Below are 24,197 nucleotides of genomic sequence, written 5' to 3'. Positions count from 1 at the left end.
CACTCTCCTCCACACGCTCTTATTGATGGCAACTGCAACTGAGAAACTCTGCAGTCTCCAGTCGCTATAGCCTCATCTCTGATACTTCCAGGCTTAGTGTTGGGGCTCTCAAGTACAGGTTAAACCAAGTAGAGGATCACGGTGTTTATATCAGATTGATCAGGGTGTTTATATCAGATTGGTCAGGGTGTTTATACCAGATTGACAGCCATACAGAGCCAAAAGCTTCATCTAGTCCTCAGGTCTCATGCATTATTCTTAAAATACACCTAAACAGGTAGAATCTATTATGAGGGAAAAGCTGACAATGATAGAGGGCACTGACCCAGTCTCTTGCTCTCACTTTCTCTCTCTTTTCCTCTTTATACATCACCACAGTATGGTAGGTATTTACATTCTATTCATGGCATTGGCTCTTTCCCACGTTACTCAGGTAAATAATAATCTACAGCTTCAAGGATTTCCATTACATTTTCATCAGGATAAAATTTGAAGGGGAAAAAACTTCATGACACCCCCAAGTTGTTATTTCCCAGCATGACATATACAAATAACAGTGGCCAATACTCCATACTCTGCTAATGCCGCAGTTTGGTGCCTTCCAAAAAAGATCGCCAGTGCCCAATCCCAATTTACAGAGATCCCATGGATAGACAGAGCCCTAGCTATCCCATTGGGACATACTCGTTACCCATCTAATATCCTAAAGGAGCAGCTTTCAGTCATAAATACAGGCTTTTTTTTTTCTGCTGCCATCATCCATAGCTGTGCCCTAATGCAGAAGGTATGATCTGGCAAATGTGGTCCCATATACATCCTAGAGAGCTTTTTCCAGATGTAGGTGGAGCACACTGTGGTCCAGACAGCAGGGTGACAAACTATGTTAAAAAGTAGTAATACCCAATAAATCTCACAGATCGTGAAGTTTGAACCAACCCAGGAATCAGGTAGGGTCTTTTGACATTTAATTTTTGCTCCATGTATTTTTGTTTGTTTATTTATTTTGTAGTGCCTCTAGGATAATTTTGGACTGAAAATGTTTTTCTGGACAGATGTTTCTCAAAAAGTTAACTGTATAATTCAGAAATTTCACATCCTCCATTGAGATTAAATTTATTTTTAAGAAGTAAAAACGTTTCCATTTTTTCAACAGCTTACTCTCAACTTTTCATCCTTGCTTTGTCCCATCTGTTATGAGATATTTATTGGTCACCTTTAAGACTGTAAAGGGAAAAAATATAAAACAAATGCAAAAAAAAACTGCAAAAAAGAGTGGAAAGAAATTGTGAAAACTGCAATACTCTGCCTTTCTTTTTAAATCAACATGAGATCAATCCCATGGAAAACCTAGAAAACTCCAAACAGCAATGAACACTTTCACTTTGTTTCCTGGTTTATAAAAGAAAAAGCTAATACAGAAAACAAGGAGTATTTCACATTCAGTCCTCTAGAGCAGCTCACAAAAGCAGTCCCTCCAACCCCACTGATCAGCAAAGACTGAGATCAGCCCACAGTTCAGCTCAAGGCACACAGGCCTTGTTGTTTACATAGATCTCTCCCATCTAAACCTAAGTGGGAAGCTGTGGCCTCGCACTAACAGTGTTATCACCAGATTGGGACATTACTGTAAACTACTTTGGTGTTTCAGTAGAGCAGAGACAGTAATGCAACAGTTTATGCACATGCGATGGATGGAAACTCAAGGTTAAATAGAATCACACAGACATCACTCTTCAGCTTATATTAGGAACTAGAGCAGAAAAGTAAGAGAGGAAACAGAAAAATATTTTTAAATCAAGAGAAAGGCCCTACAAGCCTGACTGAAATGGAGGAGAAGGGTTGAGAATATTTAGCTTTAGGACAGTATTTCCCTACATTTTGGCTTTACAATTTGGGTCTTTAAATATGCCCTGTGTTTTTCTCCAAACTGTGTTTAACTACTTTTCTCTCCACCTGCAGACCCATCAGGATTATAAACTCTGAAAGACATTCCAGCCCATCAACAAAGCGAACACATGTAGCTGAAACTGGTTTGTAGCCATCTGGCACGTTGCAATGCAGAGAGGTAGCAAGTAACACCTAAATTCTAGCCATCTTGAATTTCTGTCCAGATGTACTAAAAGTGATGTGGAGTCCTGTATCCAGATCCTAAAAAAAGGGTAGCAAACATTGCCATTTTTGTCATCTGTTACCTCACAAACACTAGAACATCTTCCCAAATGAGCCTTCAATCTTCCTTAAATTCCTGCTGAGTCTTAGAACTCAATATTTGCAGAATAAGGTGCATTTTTAACATCATTAACTCAAATGGATAAAAGTAACTCACCACTAATTTAACCTCTTGCCCCAAAACTCCGCCATTCCTGAGGTATATCCTCAACTCAGTGTGCTAGAAGATTCCTAAAGAGGTTTTTCACTGTCTTTTCTTAATTAACCTCCCTGTTCTTATCAGAAAGCACCAACCCACCATGCAGAAATTACTCTGATGGCATTTCCATCCAAAATTGGAAGCAGCTGTTCTACAGCACGCATAAGAAAGACCTTTCCAAGCAAAGTTATGCAGATCTGACCCTCCATTCCCCTCTCCAAAGAGCAGTCCCTAATCACATGCATTATATTCAGCCAAAATTTATTACCCTTATGCATCCCGAATAGCACTTTACTTCATTAGCTTAACTTTTAAAAGCATGACTTGTCACTGGGAGCAAAGCTACTGCACCCTGGCCTACTGCTGAGTTCAGGTTGTACTGGGTACCGCAAACACACTGGTATTTGCCCACACTGAGATGATGATAATTTCACATTTGTTTTCCTCATTTTCCCTAATGGATGTCACCAAGATCTTTCTCAGAAATGGATAACAGTGACAGAGGTGGACAGATGATGAACATTATTAAAATATGCATGACAGGCTTATAGTCTATCCTGCTAATATCCTTTTCTGCTCCATCATAGGAAATGATGCCCTATATACGAAAAAAAGGCTTGCAGTTCTACAAAGAGAAATAAACTATGCTGTTTATAGACAGCAGTGTCAGATTGAAATATGACAGACAACTGGAACACGGCTTGGAACCAAAGCGTGATTCAAATGCTCACCACAGTCCCTGGTTGGCTGGAGTGTACGAGAGCGCGCACATGTGTGTGTACGTGCGTGCATGTGCGTGCATGTGTGTTTGTGGTTCAGGTTTTGTTTCAAACATATCTTCTTTTACTAAACATTAAATTATTTCCCAAGAAATAAAAAGCTATGTACATTGTAATTATCTACAATAGGCCTTCGGCATCCTCGCTATACACATGCACGGGGTTTGGGCTGCATTCATAAACTCAGGCGTGCTCCTTCACTGCTTATGGTGCTGTCCCCTCCAGCCAATCTACGGTCCAAAATGTGTGTTTGCTCTGATGTTTTTTTCCCTTTCTCAGCAGTCAACAGTGCCAGAGGGTGACTGAAATTAAAAGCAATTAAAAGAGGCAAGATCCTGCAAACAGTGAGACATGCATGTCATTGGAAAGCTACGGCTGTTGGCACATTGCAGAGCCTGGTCCAGCAACCCAGCCTGAGCCCTCCGGGATGATGAAATAGCTGATTCATGAGTTATTTTGAAAAAGGCTGAAAAGGGACAATTTACCTACAATGTGTTGCCTAAGGTACTATACCTGCCTGTTTAATTTGAATACTTAATTCCCATTCTGTATTTAACAGGAGGCTGGCATTCAAATCCTACTGCTCACTTGACTTGTTCTTTGCTTTTTCTTTCTAATCTGATGAGTATTCCTAAATATTAAGAACCCCTGCTATTTATGAATGCAGCCCTGGTAAACAGAAAAATCCCACCCCACCCCCTCCCAAATGATAATAATGACATATAACTCTTTTCTTTTTTCATAATAATAATAATTATAACAATAATTATTACAAATAAAAAAATCAGAAATGTTGTAGACCAAGTGGATTCTCAGTATTAAACACTAGTGCAGTTGGGGATTTCCTTTGTGCTTTCACTGTTGGCAATTGTTGAGATGCTTCCTGTGGAGGAGAAAATGGAGAAGAGAGTCAGGGCAGTGGCCTTAATGGTTTGTTCTATATTGCTTCTCACTCTTTCTTAGGATGTGGTTGTGTAAGTGTAATGACAGAAAAAGTGCTTAAAAGTAACACATCTTTTTTATGCATTTGCAATAAGCATGGAGCATGCAGAAAACTTGCTAATACAGTTCAGTTGAGCAGCAATAAACTCATTAAGCTATTAGGGACATATTCAATTATAATGATAACACACCAACAGCGGAAACTTGGTTCAGCTGATTTTTCTGAGGGTTCAGGGAATTCGGGATGCCTTCACAGGAGAGACAGGGTCACGAGGAGGCATAGGTGTGAGCAACAGCTATTATTGCTATTGCTATTTTAGGTTTCTACTCTGGTCATGTACCACTGTGAGAAAAGCTGAAGAACTGTAAGAAAAACTCCCTGTTACCATGTTGTAGAGAGAGATTTGCTTCCTATCTCCGTGCCTCAGGCTTTGCTTGTACCTGGGGTCACAGTGGCTGCCTCTCCTAATACCCCAATAACCAACAACTTTACCCAGACTGTGAAACAATCCCCAGCTGAGGGCTGTCTCTCACCCATCACTCGTGTGTCCATCTCTTTGTCCATCAGCTCCTCGGGGTCTGTGAACTCACTCAGAGTGATTTTGGGGGCATTTTCACTTTGGCTGACAGAGCCAATCATTTCCTGCTCCTTGTCATGCTGAACTTGGGCATAGATGTTAATCCAAGGGATTTTCCTGTGCAGGAAAAGAAAATGAGGGGTTATATTTTGTAACACTGGGATCCTCAGTATGTCATTGACTGATCAGACAGATTAAACTGAGACCAATCCCAGAAATGCAGCCCTGACAGTGATGCAAATATCAGCTCTCAGAATGGTGAAAGCATCACAGTGAAGTTCAGCTCTGAAAGTGCCATTAGCATCCACTAATTCTAACAACAGCCTAAAGCTACCCCAAATCTCAGGCCACTGCCTTCCTATCCTGTGCTTAAAGTCTCTTCCAGCTGTAAACCTAAATGTTCTGGTCCCTGCCCTTTTAAATAAGAAGTTGTGCACACAGTGGATACTGCACCCAGCAATCAACTAAGCAGAATCAGCTGCAACTGCCAACTCTCCCAGTATTTATTATATGATCAGTGGTGCATTGGAAACCAAAAGTAAAAATCAATTTGAGCACTACTATCAACTGAGAAAAAAAAATAGCCTCACTTGCTTCTATTGACAGGCCCACTCTGACTCAGTAAGAATTGCCACATCAGAAAGAGTTATAAAGAATTGGTCCTGCCTCAGAGTACACGAAGGATTTAGACTTTATAACACCCAGCCAAAGTCTATTTGTTGCCATTTCATTGCAAAAACAGTTTGCCATGCTAACACAGATCATGCAAATTTGCAGACTTATTTCCTCTTGTTGCTCAGGAAGCCATGAAAGTGAAGGGATTATTTCTTCTTCTTTCAAGAGAAGTTAACTTGGACTGCTAGAAAGATATTCTTGAAAGTCAGTTGGTTAGACAGATAGATAAGCCTAGCACAGATGGTTAGATAGGCCTAGCACAGATGGTTAGATAGTAATCCCTGGAGGAATGCAAGTTTAAAATGAGAGAACTGAAAAGTAATGTGTTAAGCATCACGGAGGTTGCTAGGATTATCTGTGTGTAGTTGCCTGTGGGAAGGTGACTGACTGGTTTTGCTAATGGCCCTGCTAAAATGAGGAAAATTCAGAGAATGTTTTCAGTGTCTTAAAGCACACAGGAGAGAGAAAGAAGAATTCAAAGGAGGCTATATAAAATGCCATACCTTTATGCTAACTTGTCTGCTGTTGGATATGTCAGAGATTGAAAGCAGTGGAAATTGCCTTAGCTCTCCTTAATTCAATAGACCTATGCTGATTTTACTCCAGAGAAGCTCTGTCCTCTAACCTCTTGTGCTATTGTCTTGATTTGGCATTCTGTTCTTAACCAGCAGCAAGTCAGGACATACTTATGATGTTTAGCAACAGTTAACAAACCTCATATTCTTCTCCCTGCCTTCTAACCTTTCTTTTTAACCTTCAGGCATGCTTTAAAGCCACTAGAAGACATAAGCACTACACAGGGAATGCACATGTTGGATTGCAGAGGACAAATGCATTCCTATAGGATTTAAGTGCCTAGAATACATCTGGAGGTGTGTAGACACATGGACAGGAGAACAAGCCTGGAGATACTGGATAAGTTAGTTTTGCTTCCAAACAATGGAGTGGTAGAGAAGTGAGAGTCTTCTGAGGAAAGGTGAGAAAAGCTCTTTAGAGTTGTGAGGCAGAGGGCCTCCAGGTACTCCAGAGAGTTAGGGGAAAAAGAAACCAAGACAGCTGTACATACGTGCATCCGTACACACACACCTAACCCTGCTGTGCCTTCCAACATAGGTGGCCACAATGTCCCACTATACATCTCTGAGCACAAATGCACGCACACACACTCCTGCATTCCTGCCCCAAGACACACATACACTAATTGCCCAGTTATTCACCACCCATACACATAGGATATTTACCTGTTGTATGCTCAATCTCCCAGAAAAGAAAAAATCTTTTTACAGATTATTTCCCTATTTTTCCCCCTTCTTTCCTTTTCTATCCAGACTCCTCAACACCTCTCTGGCAGCAGTGTTTGACATGCCTGCTGGGTCTATAACTTGATGGATTCACAATAAGGAGTCTGTGTTCAAACCAGAAAGCACAGATTCTACAAAATTTTAGAATTAAAAATTCATGGAGGCCCATGCTCTCCCCACAACCTTTTCCTGTAAGCAGCAGTTCTGTATCCAGGCTAGGATCACTTTTACTTAGAAAAGTACATACGGCTAAGGGACCTCTCCATCCCTGAGAGCTAGAGGAAAGTTTTTGTTTTTACCTTTTTTTACCATTAAGAATTGTTGCATGTTCTCACTTCTGATCCATTGAGCCAGAAGATTCAGACAGAGCTGAAAAGTTGCTTTCTGTTCTAAAAAATCAAGCTAAAAATCAAGCCCGCCTACACATTCCTGTGTACACTCCTGCTCTGGTATCTTTTGAGGTCCCTTAATTCTAAGTGTGATACTGTGATACTTAATTCTAAGCTTTGTCAGTCTGACCTGGGTTTGCTCTTTTGGCAACAAAACTAAGTGGATGAGCTTTGGGCTAAGCAAAACTTATGCTTCAACTACGTTACCCCTCACTCCCAATTTATGATACATTCAGTTTTCAGATAGATTTTAACAAGACAGGGTCTTACCAGCCCTGGAGCACAGCACTTGGCTGATGGCTTCTAAGCTCGAGTCTCAAGATGCAAGTAGCACAAGAGTCAGTTTTATGTGCTGTAGTAGCATAACATGACCTGGAGACTGCCAAAGCAAAGAGGATTACCCAGCACCTCACTGCTTTCTGGCAGCTAAAATATACAGATCCTTCTTTCTGGTAACTGGTTGGTGACCACAAAGCCAGACATTAGGCCAAATCTAAGAAACTGTCTCACCAAGACACAAAGAAAAGCACAACTTACAAAGTGTTGTACCTACATCTTGACACATGTCCCAGTGAGACTTCCTTGCCTTCCTCTTCCTACATCTGGGACTGAGAGAAACCAGCAGCTGCTTTCCCAACAAGTTATTAAATCAATGCCTTAAACAAGTCCCATGTTCCATTCCCCGTTCACCTGGAAACCTGTATTACACCTCCAGAAGCTGAGCGAGGATTTCAATGTGCAACAAGCAAGTCACACTGAAGGCCTGGAAATCTGCACCTGAGCAGATTCACACATATGGGCTCTCTGGATATTGTCCTGGGCCACTGAAGTCAGTGAAGGCTTGGTAACAGATCTTAATGCAAACAGGGTCAAGCACTAGAAGCAGCACAGCCCACTGATTTTGACAATGGTTAATGCAAGTGGTTAGAAATTTTGGGGGGATTTGAACCTGGAGACTAGGATAAGATACGTCTGTCTTATCATTCAGTTTTTAACATTGTTTGTATCCCACTAGCATCATTAGACTACTCAGCTTACCTTGGGCTGCAGAAAAGCTAGAGGAAGAAATATAGCTGGAATCTGGGCAAGAAAAAGTATAGCTTCCCAATTTGGAGGAACTACTTCTGTCCAGTTTTAAGTTGTTGGGTTTTTTTACAAAGTCAGACTCAACTTATGCTTCTAATACAATATTTTGCCACTGGACAGAATCAGGGCACACAGACCATTTAACACAGTAAGTACTGTAATGAATGCAAACTTCCTCCTAAGGATCTCCATCTGCCTAATATATACTCTCGAAAGGCAGCCCTTCAGCAAACAGGCCATTCTCATCCCAGTTTTGCCAGTTTTGTTTCACAGATGGCAGCAGCAAAGTGCCATGGGCCAGCCTAGATCCTGCCTGGAGGCAAAAGGTTTATATTAACATCTGGCAAAGAAAATCTCAGCACAGATTCCCAAAGGCATTTTGATGCTTAACACAAAATTTTCTGGCTTTGAGTCTCCCACCTTTAACATAATCACACCTGTTCCCCTGCAAGACTAAACTATTCACTTTGCAAGATACAAATGAGATACTGCTGCAGTAAGGCAGTTGGCCAAATGGATATATACTGTATGAAGACATCCACTGTGCATTTTCTTGACTAAGTCTGCATTGTGTAGCTCCGTACTCAGTGAGCACACAGTGTCCCCATTTCTGATCTATGGTACAAACACATCTGCTGATGCAGGTCACAGTCTGAGTTCTGAGCTTTTGCTGATGTTTAAGAGCACTGAGTTTGGGGTCGAAGGGCAGTAGATTGTCTTTTCTCTATATTTGAGAAATAGGGAATTATACTGGTCTAAGCCTTAGGCCAGCATAACCCATTCTTCATCTGCAATCCAGGAGCTGATCTGCCTAGAGTTCCTGTAAACCACCCAGTGCTTCTTCCTCCCATCCCCCAAAGTTTCCCAACTTACCTCTTGAATTTGTAGATTAAAAAAACAGCCAAGCCTACAAATACTACAGACAGCAACATCAGCATCGCCGAACTGCTGTGACCCGTGCTGGAATCAACAAGGGGTGCTGCAGGAGGAAAGGAAGAGCATTACATCTGCAAGATATTATTACGGAACACATAACTCCCAGAGAGTTAAGCTTAACTCTGTTTTTCCTACATCTGCTTTATCACCACTGCATGGTGCATGCTGTTTTTGCAAGACCAATCAGTAGGAAACAAATTGTCTCTCTTGTCCTTTGAAAGCCAAGCTCATTTTTCAAGACAGTGCAGTCTAACATCTCTTAGTGAAAGGCACAGCAAGCCATGCTTAGCTGAATGGCTGACCACTCCTGTGATAGCACTCTGGGCTATTGCTTTTCAGCCTTTTCCAGGGACGTGTCTAATGCACGTCTATTCCCCTTTGGAGAAGCTACTTCAAAGCATCTGTTAACAGCACGACTCCCATTTTCCAAAGACGTGTCTGTCTCACATGTGACAGGGATCTTGTCTGATGGGAAGCCTCAAGGTTATTCCTTGCTTTGGACCTTACAGTCTTTTCCATAGAGTCAGTAGGGGAGCCCAGAGCAATAATCTTGGACCCAAGCATGCACTATGTTATAGTATTTTGTAGACTTGATCCATCCATTGTCTCTAATGATGCACAAATGATTCTAAGTAGCAGCTGAGTGTTTTTCACTCCACATAAATATTTGGGTTTGTTCTTTTACTATTCTCTATTCCTTTCCTGTCACCCAGAAGATGGTACAAAGTCTATGTAAATAGAGTCACTTTGGTTCCATCACCAAATTTTCACACCTAAGAGTCTGATACTGACAGTATTCTGCTTCTACTGCTTCGATGGACTCATGTGCAAATCAACTGACTGTCATTTCAACTGAGTCAAAATACATGAGAATAATTGAGCACTTTAAGCTAATTCCACACTTTGCAATGTCTTACTAGAACAAACCCAGATTCTGAATCTGGAGTCTGCAGATATTTGGATTTCATTTGCGGTTTTGCACATTAATTCATTCCAGCCTGTTCTTATTAACATCTGACTCTCACCCCCACACAACAGTCAGACAGTGAAGGCAAAAAGGCATTACCTGTAGCATAGGTCATGAGCTTTGGTTTAGCCCAGCTCTTGGCTCTCTGAGTCTCATGTCAAAAGAAGGTAAAGTGTATTATCATGGGACATGAATCCCAATCTTTTTGAGCGGCTACCAGCAACTTCATATGCAGAAGATCCCACATTTCAGATAATGGCAAGGGTAAAAATAAATCCATCATCTCCTCTGTAGTCATCGCTGTCTCAGAAATAGCTGGGAGCTTTACTCTAGGCTGGGGAAAATTCTCAGCAGTAGCTGAGAGCTTCACGCTAGGGTGATTTAAAGTAAAGAGGGTGATGAAGCTTAAAGTGACTATTCATTACTTGGAGCAAAAATGGAAATAAGTAGCATTGAAATTTAAATAAGTTCTAATTTGTAGAAGTCAATATTCAATATTTCCTGTAAGAGGTCTCTATCCTCTTTTCATGAGTATTTTGCCCCTATAAAGTTTCTTGGCTAGTCATAACATTAACAAACCCTTTGCAATAAGGATTTGATCCAATATCCATGATAGTAATACTCCCACGGAATAACACAGGTTCCCAATGAGGGCTTAATAGAACACCATTTGCCTGATTTTCTAAAACACTTGAAAAACATCAATGCACTAGTTAATTGAGCCATAGGGAACCCTTAAAAGGTACTTTTAGTACTTGTACAAACTGGTGCATGAAGATGCCACTGCTGGATTGCTTTTCATACTTCTTGCTTCTACACAATGTCTCAGCATGATCAGTCCTATGGACCCCAGTAGCACATACCAAACTGTGAGTGCTCTGATGTAGACTAGTTCTTCTAGAGTTGTCTGAAGCTTCAAGAGAACCACATCTAAGCATTTGACGTCACACTCACCTAATGTTAACTGAGTAACATACACAACGACTTCAACACCGGGTTTCAGTTCAAACTGGACCAGGTTCTGGTTGAGAGCATTAAAAAGGATTTCTACCACCTGACAAAATAATAAGAGATATAGTAGTTACAATATAGAAAACAACAAGTTCTGAAGAACATTCAGGAATGCATGTAGCCTAAGAATGGTGACTAACACCTCTTACTGGCTTCAGAAAGAAAAGGGAAGCAAGAGAATGAGGGTGGGGAAAACCATGTACATGTGCTTTAGACAGAATTGAGTCCCACTGCATGCAAGTCTCCCTTACAGGACTTTTGAGACTCACACAGTGCATCATTCTACCTCTCCTGAGAAGCAAACCAAGAAAAGTTAGCATTCTTTTTTTCCTATATTGAGGAGGTAAAAGAGGAGTAAAAAGAACCAAAGATCTTTTCACTCTCCACAATGTCCTGTGAGTTTGATCTAATACACTTTGAAACCACTGACATACTTGCCTTTTATTTGTGGATGATGGAATTGATTTAGGTGGTCCAACCTAATATTTCTTTACTCAAATAGGCTGTTGGGAATGAAACAATACAGTTTTGATGATTAATAGCAAACTTGCATATCTTTCCTTCATTTAGAAGAGGGGCCTTGGACTAGGTTTATCCATGGCTCAGCAACTCAGCTGTGCTATTTGGTTGCCTCAGAGCACATACCTGGCATGTCACACTGGAGCCTGAGTTTGTTAATGCCCAGTCTCCCTAGAGTAGTTCCAATGGTCAGGGCACAGCTACTGAGTAGTTCTGATGGCCAAAGGAACCTGGATTGTAATCCAGAGCAGAGCTCCTCAAATGGAAGCCAAAACCAGGTGCCAAAGTACAACTGAGCACACTGTCAAATAAAATTAGAGCACTAGAGCTTCAGGCCTCACTGTCAGCTAGTCAGAAATCTAATCTGAGCTGTCTGTATAATACTGACATATGAAATATTGGCAAAACAGCTTGTTTGGAGTGGATTTTAATATGGGCAGATCCTACTGAACAGGACAGAAATGACTTCAAGAAAATCCCTCCAAAAAGCCTTGCAAACCTTCCCACCACAATGCCCCTCTTATGCACACTCACCACCATAAATTTAAGAGGCCAGCTTTGCTAGCTTCCTAGAACAAACGTTGTACACTGAGGGCACTGACTTTGCTCAGTGGGTGGCAAGAGCTTCTACAGAATTCAGCAGTCCTCTGAATTATTTCATGTTTAATCACAGAAGAGTTACTTCTCCAAGAGTTACTTCAAGATGGGCTCACACATAGCTTGCATCCAGTAAAAATGCCGCATACAAGAACATTAGCTAAAGCTAAGCAGCCTTTCCAGCAGTACTTCACTCCTTTGCCTTTATAAGAGCTGATTTAATCGCTTGGTAATTCTACTGTGAAAGCTTCAGCAGACTAGTGCTGTTGTTCCTAGCTCTTCCCTTGCCTGCATATCACTGTTGCTATTCATCACTGTAATTACCTATTTATCTAAGTGGATGGATATTGTAACTTCCAAATATAGTTTGCACACACTATTCACTGCTGCAGAAAAAAGAGGTCTTGTTCCAGTGATATACGAGCTGAAGAGTTTCATGTAGTTTTAGTAAACCTCAGTATATTACCTTGCTGCTTTGGCCTCTGTCTATTAGCATTCCTTCAGGGAGTAGAGGGAGTACATATTAAAGGTTCCTTTGGCCATAACTACTTCCCAAAGGACACGCTACATATCTAGGAAGAACCACTGCTGGTAGACTGACGTATCTCAGTGAGGTATCAGAAAAGCCTTTTTTTTTTTTTAATGCCATAAACTATATTGCCACAGTTCCAGATGATTGCAATTCCATTGTGCTTATTGTAAACAATATCCAGTACTACACAAGTTAAGTAGCCCATCTCCAAATGGTATGAATGTTCCATGAATCCTTCTTTCCTTACTTGCTCCAGATCAGCCTCACTGCTTTTCCTCCTCTCTGTTGTGTTTTTATGGGGCAGTATGAAAAGTTCAGCAGAAGTAGGCAGCCCAGGAAATACAGCTACCAAGATCTGTTCATCAGGGATACCAGTCACCTAAAAGAAAAGTAAAAAGGAGGTCTCTAGCTGTTATTCTGTTACTCATGTTTCCATTCACTACAGGTAACACTCTTGCATCAAATTGTTATTTACCAATTCCATTGTAGGTGCTGTGGTCCTAATGAGCTGTTGTGAACATTTGATGAGTCAGAAATAGAGGTTTGGCTACTGATTCACTCCACTTATACAAGCAAATGTAGTCTTGACAACACACCTGAATCCAAAGATCTCAACACAAGTCCAAACCTACCATGTCTCCAGATCTGAATTTTCCATATAGTCCATCTTGCTACAAAAGAATCACCCAATGTGAGATCCAGAGAGTCTGGCTCAGCATAACCACTGGTAAGTGTGCAACTAACAGGGACATATGAAAAAAAATCACTTGCAATCAGCTTCTCATATCAGATTATGAGGATCCACATTTGCCATACACGAATAACTTTATGACTCTGGTAGGAGACATTTTACTACTGGGGCTGATTGGGAGGGCTGTGTTAGAAACTGCTCAGTTTGCTGCACCAAGAGTCAGTTCCACACCTGACTCTCACAACTGTTTTACCATGACCTACCCACTGAGGTCACTCCCCTCTGTCCCCAAATCCAAGCTGTGCATTCTCAGTAGGGCAGGAAGATTCTCCTCCCTCGGGAACTCTTGCTTTATGAGTCTAACCCCATTAGCTTCCTGGTGCCTATCCACCTCAAGCTCCTTGGTTGCATTCCTGAACTGAAATGTATCAAAGGGACAGCCCATCCTTGGTGATCCATCCTCTAAGCACAGACCACAGGTTGTACCGAAATAATCACAAAGGGATATACACACAAGCAAGCACTTCTACAGGATTTCTTCTGCTGTCTGTAACCATGCATAGTTCCAATCTAATTAATTTATCTTTTTCTGCAAGCTTGACTCTGAATACAGTAAAAGAGAACAACAGTTTAAACAAATGAACTTCGCGTTTTCTCAGGATGAGAAAACAATCAAGGAAGCTCTTATAAACTGTGAATTCTGAGTGGGCTGCAGATGAGAAAAGCTGAGCAGGAACGTACTTTCCTAGTAAAATTAATCAGCCTCTGTTTCTAAGAACAGCTGAAGTTGAAGGGAAAAAAAAAAAGAAAAGAAAAAGAAAAGCAAGGTACATTTTTTGGCAGAATGTAAAAAACACAAAAGCTTGCCTAAATCTATCTCCTGATTTTACACAAAACCAAAGTCCCAGGCTATTTGATATCATAAATTATTCTGCCTCCTTTCCTGCAAGAATGTGAGTGCTGGTTTACATATTCTAATTAATCCCAAGGGAAGATTCAGTATCTTCCACCCACAGAAGCCTTTCTTTGTCATGTATTTTAAAGGTAAGTTATTTTCCCTCTGAATCCTCCTTTTTACCCCAGTTGGAAAGGGAGTAGTGCTTTATAACGTTCAGTAGTTACTACACTTAGATGCATGTGAAACTCCTGACTATTAGGAAGAGGTAAAAATATCTTCCTCATCCATCCAACATACTACAGTGTCTGTCTTCTGGGATGAACTGGATCGGCTGTTTAACAACACACAGTAACACTACCCAAATGTTTGGAGCAGAAAACAGTTGATACTGTGATATCAATCTGGCAAAATAAGAATAATGATACTTTTACAATCTAGGATTTGTAAAGTCCTCAGGGATATTATAAGCTAAAAAGCACCGCAGAAACATTAATAAAAGCAATTATAATATTTCCATGAATTTCCCAATATAGTTTGACTCTGCAAAAAGATCCAGAATATTAAGAAGCTTTTTATTGATTTAGAATGATAGCTTCATTATGGCTGTTCTTTCCCGTTCTTCTAAGCTAGCATGTTGGAAAACTGCATGTGCTAACAGCCTATTCAATATTATTACAGATAAGGAAACAGATGCTCACCTGTGCTAGAGCTCTCTTGATGACTTTGCCAATGTCTTGTCTCCATTCGGGGATGTCAGGGTTATGGTAGTCCAAGTTGGGAGAAAATGACAGGAGCTGAGATTGAAAATACTCTGGAATAGAAAACCAGTATTTATGGGAAGATTAAACGGGCAGTGTTCAAGGTCCAGCCAAAGGTGCAGAAGACAACAGGAAGACCATAACTACATTATCTTGAAGCAAGAGAGAGCGCAAAGGCTGAAAGAAAAAAAAGGGGGTTGCTAACACTAAGCAGAACAGAAAACTTGCAAGAAAAGAATTTTTGTAACAGTTTTTATAAAGGACATTCTGCCCTAGTGCCAATTTGCAGCTTTTCCAACAAGAAACCGAAGCAAACATGAGAGGATGCCTTCCCTTCACAATGCTTCTGGGCTTTGTAACTTTGCCACTCATCTTCATCAGATACTGCTTACGAGGAAGCTGACCAGTAAAAAAGACAGCATCTGGCTGAAATCTGGAAGATCTGTGCAATTGCATGCACTGTGCTCTGCAGGGCAAACACTGACTGTAAGTAATGTTTTCAAAAGCAGGTGTTATCTGCTTGCACTCCTAGAGGGAAGCCATGAGTGGTTAATACCCCAATAAATCAGAACCCAGTGGTGCTAATGACTGGCTAATCAAGCAATGGCTACTCATGAAACACTTTGAAATTACTTCCTAATTGACTGATTGCAGGGAGGAAGAAAAACTTCCTAGACGTCAAATACAGAAGAATTTAATTTTTTTTCCAATTCCCACTCTCCCTTCTGGTGTCACCAGAGACCAAGACATCTGGAATCCCTACAACAACTGTGCACAACGGATTTGGGCCAGTGGGTGACACAGATCCAGGCTAGGAATCACACTTGGATATAAGTTCTCTCCTTTCCTTTTTGGAGATGTGCTGTGTCTCCCCTTGAAGCACCTGATCTCCAGACACTTCAGTTAAGCACCATTAACCATGTGTAAGAAGGTACCAGTTTTAGATCCAGAGAAACCAGCAAGAGTATTAAAGCTGAAATCCACAGACTAGCAGGGATGTGGCAGCACAGCATTTATGTTACATCTTTTGCAAGATCTGTTCTTTCTTGTTAGATTGTGCAGTATAAATATTGATATTTAAATAAAAATCAAGGAGAGAAGGGAAACTTTCTCAAGTTTTGAAGGCTTAGCCCAGAGCCCAACACATAATGCCTTTGACTTTTGAACCGTCTCTACCATGTCCAATTTATTTTTTGAGCAAATTCTGGTCTGTTAATCACAAAGTGAGAAGCCTCTGAATAAATCTCTTCTACTGTTAACACCAGAAAGTCATGCCTTCCTGCATAGAGCCATAATAACGCAGGACAAAGATGAGTATTCAAATTTAGCAGGGTGCATGTTTACCAAGGGTGTCACTCATTTACATACTCAGACTTGATGTGACTATCACTGGAGGTCTAGGAGGACTCCTTTCTTAGACCAGGTCAATCTGCAGCATGGCGCTGTACAGACTATTTGAACATTCCAACTGGATTAATTTCTCTTTGTGATAAACCCCAAAGTTTTGTTTCTTTTAAGTAGAATGGCAAAATTTCTTAAAAAAACATTTAAAAACAGAAAGTGAAGAGTGCTCTGTGGGACCTACTGGGACCTGCCATTGATCATCTGTGGCAATGCCCCTCACATACTCTTGATTAAGGTTTATTCCAGAAACCAGTGGAAAGATGCAAGTTTCCCAGAAGTAAACACTGAATTTGCAGTGCTCAAAACAATCAAGTAGAGGGCTACTTACATTTGATAATAGCGAGTTTGGGTATTACTAAGTCATATTAACAAATTATTAAAACCCCATTGCATTTCACAGCCAGGCAATCAATAAATATCTATTTAGCTGGTTGTTAAATCTGAGCATACAGCTTTCCAGACACCAGAAGGACATTTATTTATATTTAATTACTGAAACCAGACACAGATAGTTCAACTACACAGCACAACCTGAGTTATTTGAAGCCCAGGTCTCTCAAGAAAGCCTGCTGTCCAAAGAAAATCTTTCCCTCAAATGCTGGATGCCAATAACTGGAAAAGGACAATGAAGACTAGCCCAGGGTGGAAATCATTCTCTGGAGAAATCTCAAAGTCCTTGCCAAAACTGCTGAGAGAGCTCTTCCACTCAGCCTTTATTAAGCCCTAAACTGGGTAAGCTCTGTGGTCTGACAAAGGGTGCTTTTTTGAGCCCATGACATACAGATATTCAAGAACATACCAAACATTACCCACAGGAAAGTCCAGTGGACAGTCAGACCTCCAGATGTGGCATGGAAGATGGGCAGAGATACCAACAACAAAGTAATTTCTGCCCCCTGCTTTCCAGACCCTTGATGTTCTATCCAGTCACTCTTTACTGGTATAAAGAGATACACCAGCTGTATTGAGGCTACCTTAATGTTCCACTATGACTACTTTCCACACCTAGGAAGCAGAAGGAAGGCAGTCTGTCTACAACTCCAGAGTGGCTTTTTCTGTTTTAGGAGTTCCCAGTCAGTGTGTACCAACACACTGACAGACAAAGGAGACACAATATACTTTACTACAGTGCTGAGTGTACAGATTTGGCTACTTGCCCCATCCAATTCACTTCTGTGTTTCGTGATCAGGACACATCTGAGCTATTTTGTTTACAGTTTGTCTTCAGAGGTTCCTTCAGGCACTGGAATTCAGACAGTTCATTTTGGTTCAACAGCGACTGACTACTTGTTCTTCACCTTTAGATTACCCCTCTGAGATCCGATTGTAAAAGGTTGAGCGTACCATGCACTGCGATCTCCTTGGTGTCTTGGATGAGGGTGTTACCTGCAGCAACTTGCACAGTGACAGTGTTTATCCCCTCCACAGTGAAGATGTATGAGATGCTGCTCTCCAAGGTGATGAGGGGCTGCAAGAGGTTAAAACACAGATGGTAATATCAAAATCAGGATGAGATTAACTTGGGATCACAACATGCACCTGACTAATCCACCAAGCCACAACATCCTTCCTCCCTGATACAGGACTGCTGCTTTAAGTTTGTGTGTTCTGCTGTCCTAACTGTGGCCCAAACACTACCCAGAGAAAACTGCCTGGCCCACAGGCAAAGGTTTCTCTCACTTCAGTAGATGCTTCCTGAAATATTCTTCTACTGGACTGCAACCCATTATGCTATGAATACCTCAGTAGAGCACAGTCAGCAACTGCAGATTTAGTGCTGCAGAAAACAGTGTTGTACACACACATATATATGCACACTCATCACAGTTGCTGTATCAGCTGCACAAAACACATGATCCAGCTCAAACCAGCACTGAACATAAACCAAAGATGCAGATGCTTCTTCAAACAATCTGTATTGCTCAGATTCAGGGCCAGCCCTTACTTTTATGAGCACAAATCCGTTCACCTACCTGAAAGCAACTCTGCTCAGGTCAGGGTGAGGGTACCCAGCATTGCCCTGTTCATGCTTTGAGCATGTAAGATAGCTCCAACCATAAGCTGTAAACTCATACTAACAAGGTTGAAAGCATGGCTTAACACCTCCTGACAATACTGGCTGAATATGGCTGAACGGTTGACCTGAATTTAGCTAACTCAGAGACCTGGCAGCGAAAGCTCACTTTATCTCCATCTCTCCAAACAAAACCGTCCTTGATAGCATTACAGCTCTCCTCTTTACACAGGAAACTCTCACACTGATACACATCTAGATGGGAAAAGTGCACCATGTTCAGAAAAAGAGATTTGTATATAGATGTATTGGGTTTGTGTGGCAAGGTTTTAGTTGTTTCTGTGACAAGTTGCTAGGAGCTTCCCCTATGCCCAACAGACCTCATACCAGCTCCAAGATGGACTTGCTGCCTGCCAAGGACAAGCCCATCAGTGGTGGAGTGAGTGCATCTGGGATAACATAGTTAAGAAAGAGAGGGGGAAACCCAAAACAGCTTTGAGAGAAACAGCTGCAGAACCAGCTCTGCAGACACCAGGGTCAGCGAAGAAGGAGGGGAGGAGCTGTTCCAGGCACTGGAGCAGAGAGGAGCCCATGCTGCAGCAGGTTTGCTGCAGGTCCTGTGACCCCATATGGGGCCCACGCTGGAGCAGTTTGCTCTGATCCCCGTGGAAGGGACCCACGCTGGAGCAGTTCATGAAGAACTGCAGCCTATGGGAAGGACCCACATTGGAGAAGCTCATGAAAGACTGTCTTCTGTGGGAGGGACCCCACACTGAAGCAGGGAAAGAGTGAGGGGAGTCCTCTGAAGAGGAAGGTGCGGCCAAAACAGCATGTGATGAACTGACCACAGTCCCTGTTCCCTGTCTCCCTGTGCTGCTTGAGGGGAGGAAGTAGATCAGGAGTAAAGTTAAGGGAACAGAAGAGGGAAAGGCTGGTTTAAAATCTGTTCTTTTATTTCTAATTATTTTACTCTGATTTAATTAGTAATAAACTCATTTCTCCAAGCTGAGTCTGTTTTGCCAGTGATGGTAATTGGTGAGTGATCTCTCCCTGTTCTTATCTCAATCTGTAAATGAGCCTTTTGTTGTATTTTCTCTTCCCTGTCCAGCTGAGGAGGGCAGTGACAGAGCTGCTTTGGTGGGCACCTGGCATCCAACCACGGTCAACCCACCATAACTGAAAACCAAAGGTCTAGACCTTTGCAGTGCCATTGATCTGACAGCTGGTCTATAGACAGAACTCTTGGTTTAGATTAAACCATTAAAATGGAAATAGTGATACTAGCTTCTATTGAAAAAGCACACAGAGGTCTAAGCACAGATGAAGCCATTTTATGGGACATTGCTATTGTCCCTTCACTACACTGCCAGTTTGTTTCCAGAGGAAACCCCTAAACATTCACTTTCCAACTCTCACATTTCATCCAATAGACTGACAACCTGCCTGTGCTTCACAACAGGGGCCATATACACTATTTTCATAGCCAAATCAAAATTTCCACTGGCACAGGCCAGACTGGCGAACACATTTCCCTCCCTGCAGAAAGACACCTTCCTTTGATCCCCTCATCCATGAGCTGAAAAAGCAGTAAGAAAAAAGAGAACCTGAACAAAACCTGTTTGATCATATGGGACCTGCAGAGCAAGCTGGCAAGGGTGACAGTGTGTGCTAGCCCTGGAGACCAAGCTAATGTATACTGAGATATACACCCATCCTGCATGAGCAGTATTGGCCTGAATCAAACTGCAGTGATATTAGCAATCTTCCTGGAGGTTACAGGATGTGATTCTGTGCAAAAGCACATAAGAGGAACCAGTCTGGCCTTTAAAATTACAATTTTGCTTTTTTGAATGTGTGTATGCTGGACATTCCATTATCATGGATGATTTCACCTCCATCATGGAGTTTTAACATTCAGCCAACTCCTTAATTTTAATTCAAGAACCAAACCTGGAAACTAACTCTAAATTAAATCAAGTCGTTTAAGGTTCATTTACTCAAAACTATTAGACAGCTGGGCACATTTATTAAACTGGACCTGTGTTAATGCAACCAAATTTGCCTTTGGGTATACTACAAAAATTAGCACAGTCAAAATTCAGTGCAACGGTTCCAGCAGGGTGGGGAGGACAGCAGAAGAGCCTCAGCCAGGTCATCTGAGTCTAAGACAATATTTGCCTGTGCAGCAGCACAGAGTACCTTAGTGAGCTGCACAGTGACACATGACGCATCTGGTTCTGTCTGGGTTGCCTATGGGCTGAAGGAAAAGAAGCTGCAATTCCTCAGCATGGAACTAGAGTGTATCACTTAATACCAGCCACTATGCACAGTGTTACACACCTCATCCTTTAATTCATACACAAATCAGTGTCCACGTGTACTTTGAGCACCACAGTCTGCCTATGAGTGGGCACACAGAGGAATCTGACATGTATATTAAACATCCTGAAAGGAATTTTGCTGCGATGCAGACTCACGTCCTGAAAAAAAAGGCGGCTGCTGCTTTTATGTCTATATCCTTTGCCATATTTCTGTCAGAGCTGAAGTTTAAGTACATGTCATGAGGCAGCTGGAGATAACGCTTTGCAAAGAATGAAAGGTGCTCTGGGTCTTTGATTTGGCCACAGGTAAGTGCACTATCTTTACTAATCCACACCTCAACATATTTCAGCAGCCATACAAATGCCCCTAGGTATCATAAGGATCAGCTACTCCACACACAATTATGTCCAAAACACCCTTATCTGTTAGCAATCAGTTGCCTGAAATTTAAGCTAGAAGATAAAAAAGATAACTGATCATATTTAGAACCCAATTACAAGCACCATGGGAGCTGCATGGAAATCTTCAAAAACACCACTGCTTTGCTCTACTGTTTCTAGATTACTTTTTATTTTAAAAAATCTTTTTTAAGGTTGCATTCACAATCAAATCCTGTATGAAGCACAAAAACAATAGCAGGAAAACTCTGACACCTGAGACATACTGGAGGGCTTAAGCAGATGATCAAGTTACCAGTACCTAAATTGTTTCAAATGTACTTTAATGGCTGTCAACATGTGTGTAGTGAGCCAAAACCATCTGAACTGTAATATGACTTTGCATCCCTCTGTTTCAGTGCAGTATAAACTATGTGTCATTACCTGATACTTGCCATGGACTAGTACTTGTCATGGACTAGATGTGTGTATGTGCCTATTTGCCATATCTCAGTTAGGGCACAGCAACTTTCCCAGTTATTGTTCCTGAGCTCTTTCAGTGACTCAATTATGAGTTCTCATAATCACAAAAATAGGTGAGCTCTTACAGTAAGCTCCTAATTTGATGTTTGATAGGTAGATAAAGCATTTACTGTTGTTTTTCTTTTCTGCTACTGTTGGTAGCTAGGGTAAGAGGTTAAAATGCAAACAGCTATGTCAAAAAGAAAATAAAATACTTGTGTGCCTCTTATTTTTTTATCTCAAGTTTCATATTTCATGTAAAATCCTCATTTTTTTCTACTGTGATCTCACCTCAGTGCACACCTTCAATTTCAGTTCAATAATGTAGACAATGATGTGACCTAAACAGCTTTTCTAAATAACAGCAGATACTGCATTTCAAAATTATCAGTTATACATTTCACAACTGTAATAATGGAGGACAGTGCCTGTGTCAGCTGTTTCATTCCTAAAGCCTACAATAAGAGCTTTAGCTAAGAAGCAGTAGACAATAGCCACGGGTGGACACAAACAATTCATTGAGAGTCTAGTTTCAAATTCTAGATACAAGTGGTTATTTGAACACCAACAGTTTTAAAGTATTGTGTTGGAATCCTGCATTATATACTGCATACTGGTACACAATGGAAACCCCCCTGGTTATTTGAACACCAGCAGTTTTTAAATACTGTGTTGAAATCCAGTATTATCCATATATAGTGGTATATAATTCAGTTAAGTTGTAAGTGAGTACTGGTAATAACAGTGGTCTTTAAAGCTCAGTAGGGCTGATAACAACCAGATGTAAAAACATAATGGCTCCTAAAACCAACAAAAGACAGGAGGAAATAAACTCACAAAGGTTGAAGTTCAGATTATGACAAACCTTTTTAGATAAGGAGTAAAACTAAAACACAAACCAAGAAAAACCAGGGAGTTTTTACTAGATCTGAGAATGTTTCCTGTCTGGTGCAACCAGCTTAGAAAGTAAAAATGAACTAAAAAGCATCTGTACCTTGGTGCTGTTACCAAACCACCAGAAGTAGGTAAGTGTGCCTGTCTGGCTGGGCCAAACTACTGCAGTAATGTTGACTTCCTTATTTCTGATGGCAACAAAGGGAACACTCAGTTGGACATGCTCCACTGGACCTGTGGGAAGAGAGACTTTATTATTAGGGGCTTTGAGTTAAATCCTCCCTGCTCAATCCTGAACAGCAAGGATCTTTCCTTGAAATAAATCAAATGCCTATTGTCAGCTGTGAGACTCTATTACAGCAATACAAGAGAATTTCAGCAGTCAAGAAGCAACAGAAAAAGATACCACATTACTTCTGGTAATCATACAATGTTTTTCTCACTCTTAATTCTAGCAAAGCCAGGAATGCATTTTCCACAGTGCTTATTTCAGACAGGGTCAGCACCGTGTGTAGATGAATTTTTCAAATGCAGTTTGAGGGAGAACAACAAACTGGCTTTGCACTATAGTGCAAGCTGCTACTGAACGCCTGAGGGACAGGACATGAGAGAGGAAGAAGGTGTTTTCTTGACTAAGCTTCTACTGAGCTAACCAAAATTTGTGGGAAAATAATTTGATCCAAGGTGGCTCATATCGGATTATATATGAGGCATTTATGGTTTGATTAAATACACTATGACTTCTTTGGGGTTTTTTTTTTGGTTTGGTTTTTTTTTTTTGGAAAGTGTCCAGAAGAAAGATCCATGATTTTCGTAAAGCTTGGTATCTCCTTGGCCTGACCTTGAGAAGTCTTTGAGCAATCAGTTGCCATCAGCAAAAAGTCAGGAACTATTTGAAAGACGTGTCCATTGGCATATCAAAGAGCTTAAATATCAAAAGGTTTTTTTCCCCGAAAGACTTAGAAAATACTGCAGTTTCAGTGTCAAGTTGTGTCTAACAAATGCAAATGCCCAGAATGAGTCGCATGCAAGGAGTCCAGAATTAAGAAGTTGAGTCCTCACCAGAAAAAAAAAGTGTAAAAATTAGTGAGGTTTTGTTTGCTAGTTTGTTTAAAGATTTTACTCTCTCCACTGTTTTCTTTCTCAGTTAAATTTTTGGTTTTACTGGTACTAAATTTCAGTTCCTAACAGCTGCACATAAATCAGCATTACAGGGTCTTTCTGGATGCTACCTTTTAAAACATAGCAAGCTGATAGACTATCACTATGAGAAGGAAAGGTAAAACAAAAGATAAAGAAGTGAGATTTATTTTCTTTCTTTCTTTTTTAATAAAACATTAATTCTGGGAAGCAGGAGATTTGCTGGTTTTAACTGAGACGATCTTCTTGTGTTACCTCTCAGCTCTTCAAGCACAAAATAGACATTAATCACTTCTCCATTTACTTGGTATTACGATTCTGGAGACCAAGAGCTGTTCTTTTACCGCCACAACATACAGCACCGAGTAGATTGGGCGTCTATTCTTGCTTTTGGCTCCTTAAAACTTCTTTCCCCAAACCCTTTCCCAAGGGGTCTCTACCAGCAAGTCACTCCTGAACTCTGCTCATAACAGTACTCTGGGTTCCCAAGAACAGCA

At 41.1% G+C, this 24,197-nt stretch overlaps 1 protein-coding gene across 1 annotated transcript in view; it reads right to left on the bottom strand.

Annotated features, from left to right (window-relative positions):
* Window positions 1-434: 434 nt before the first annotated feature.
* SORCS3 (sortilin related VPS10 domain containing receptor 3) overlaps window positions 435-24,197 on the bottom strand; it is a 301,150-nt gene continuing 277,387 nt past the window's right edge. Inside the window, exons 20-27 of the mRNA XM_062601930.1 lie at window positions 22,661-22,794; window positions 17,776-17,899; window positions 14,968-15,080; window positions 12,928-13,059; window positions 10,976-11,075; window positions 8,992-9,097; window positions 4,624-4,784; window positions 435-4,030 (exon numbers count right to left, since the gene is read on the bottom strand). Of these exons, the coding sequence (XP_062457914.1) occupies window positions 3,966-4,030; window positions 4,624-4,784; window positions 8,992-9,097; window positions 10,976-11,075; window positions 12,928-13,059; window positions 14,968-15,080; window positions 17,776-17,899; window positions 22,661-22,794 (935 nt within the window). The 3' untranslated portion in view covers window positions 435-3,965. The remainder of the gene's footprint in view (window positions 4,031-4,623; window positions 4,785-8,991; window positions 9,098-10,975; window positions 11,076-12,927; window positions 13,060-14,967; window positions 15,081-17,775; window positions 17,900-22,660; window positions 22,795-24,197) is intronic.

This window comes from Pezoporus occidentalis, unplaced genomic scaffold (assembly GCF_034315485.1).
Source record: "Pezoporus occidentalis ecotype Australia unplaced genomic scaffold, CSIRO_AGI_Poc_V1 ctg73, whole genome shotgun sequence".
Classification (NCBI taxonomy): Eukaryota; Metazoa; Chordata; class Aves; order Psittaciformes; family Psittacidae; genus Pezoporus; species Pezoporus occidentalis.
Note: the sequence above shows the minus strand (reverse complement) of the source record. Positions and strands in the feature narration are given on the sequence as shown.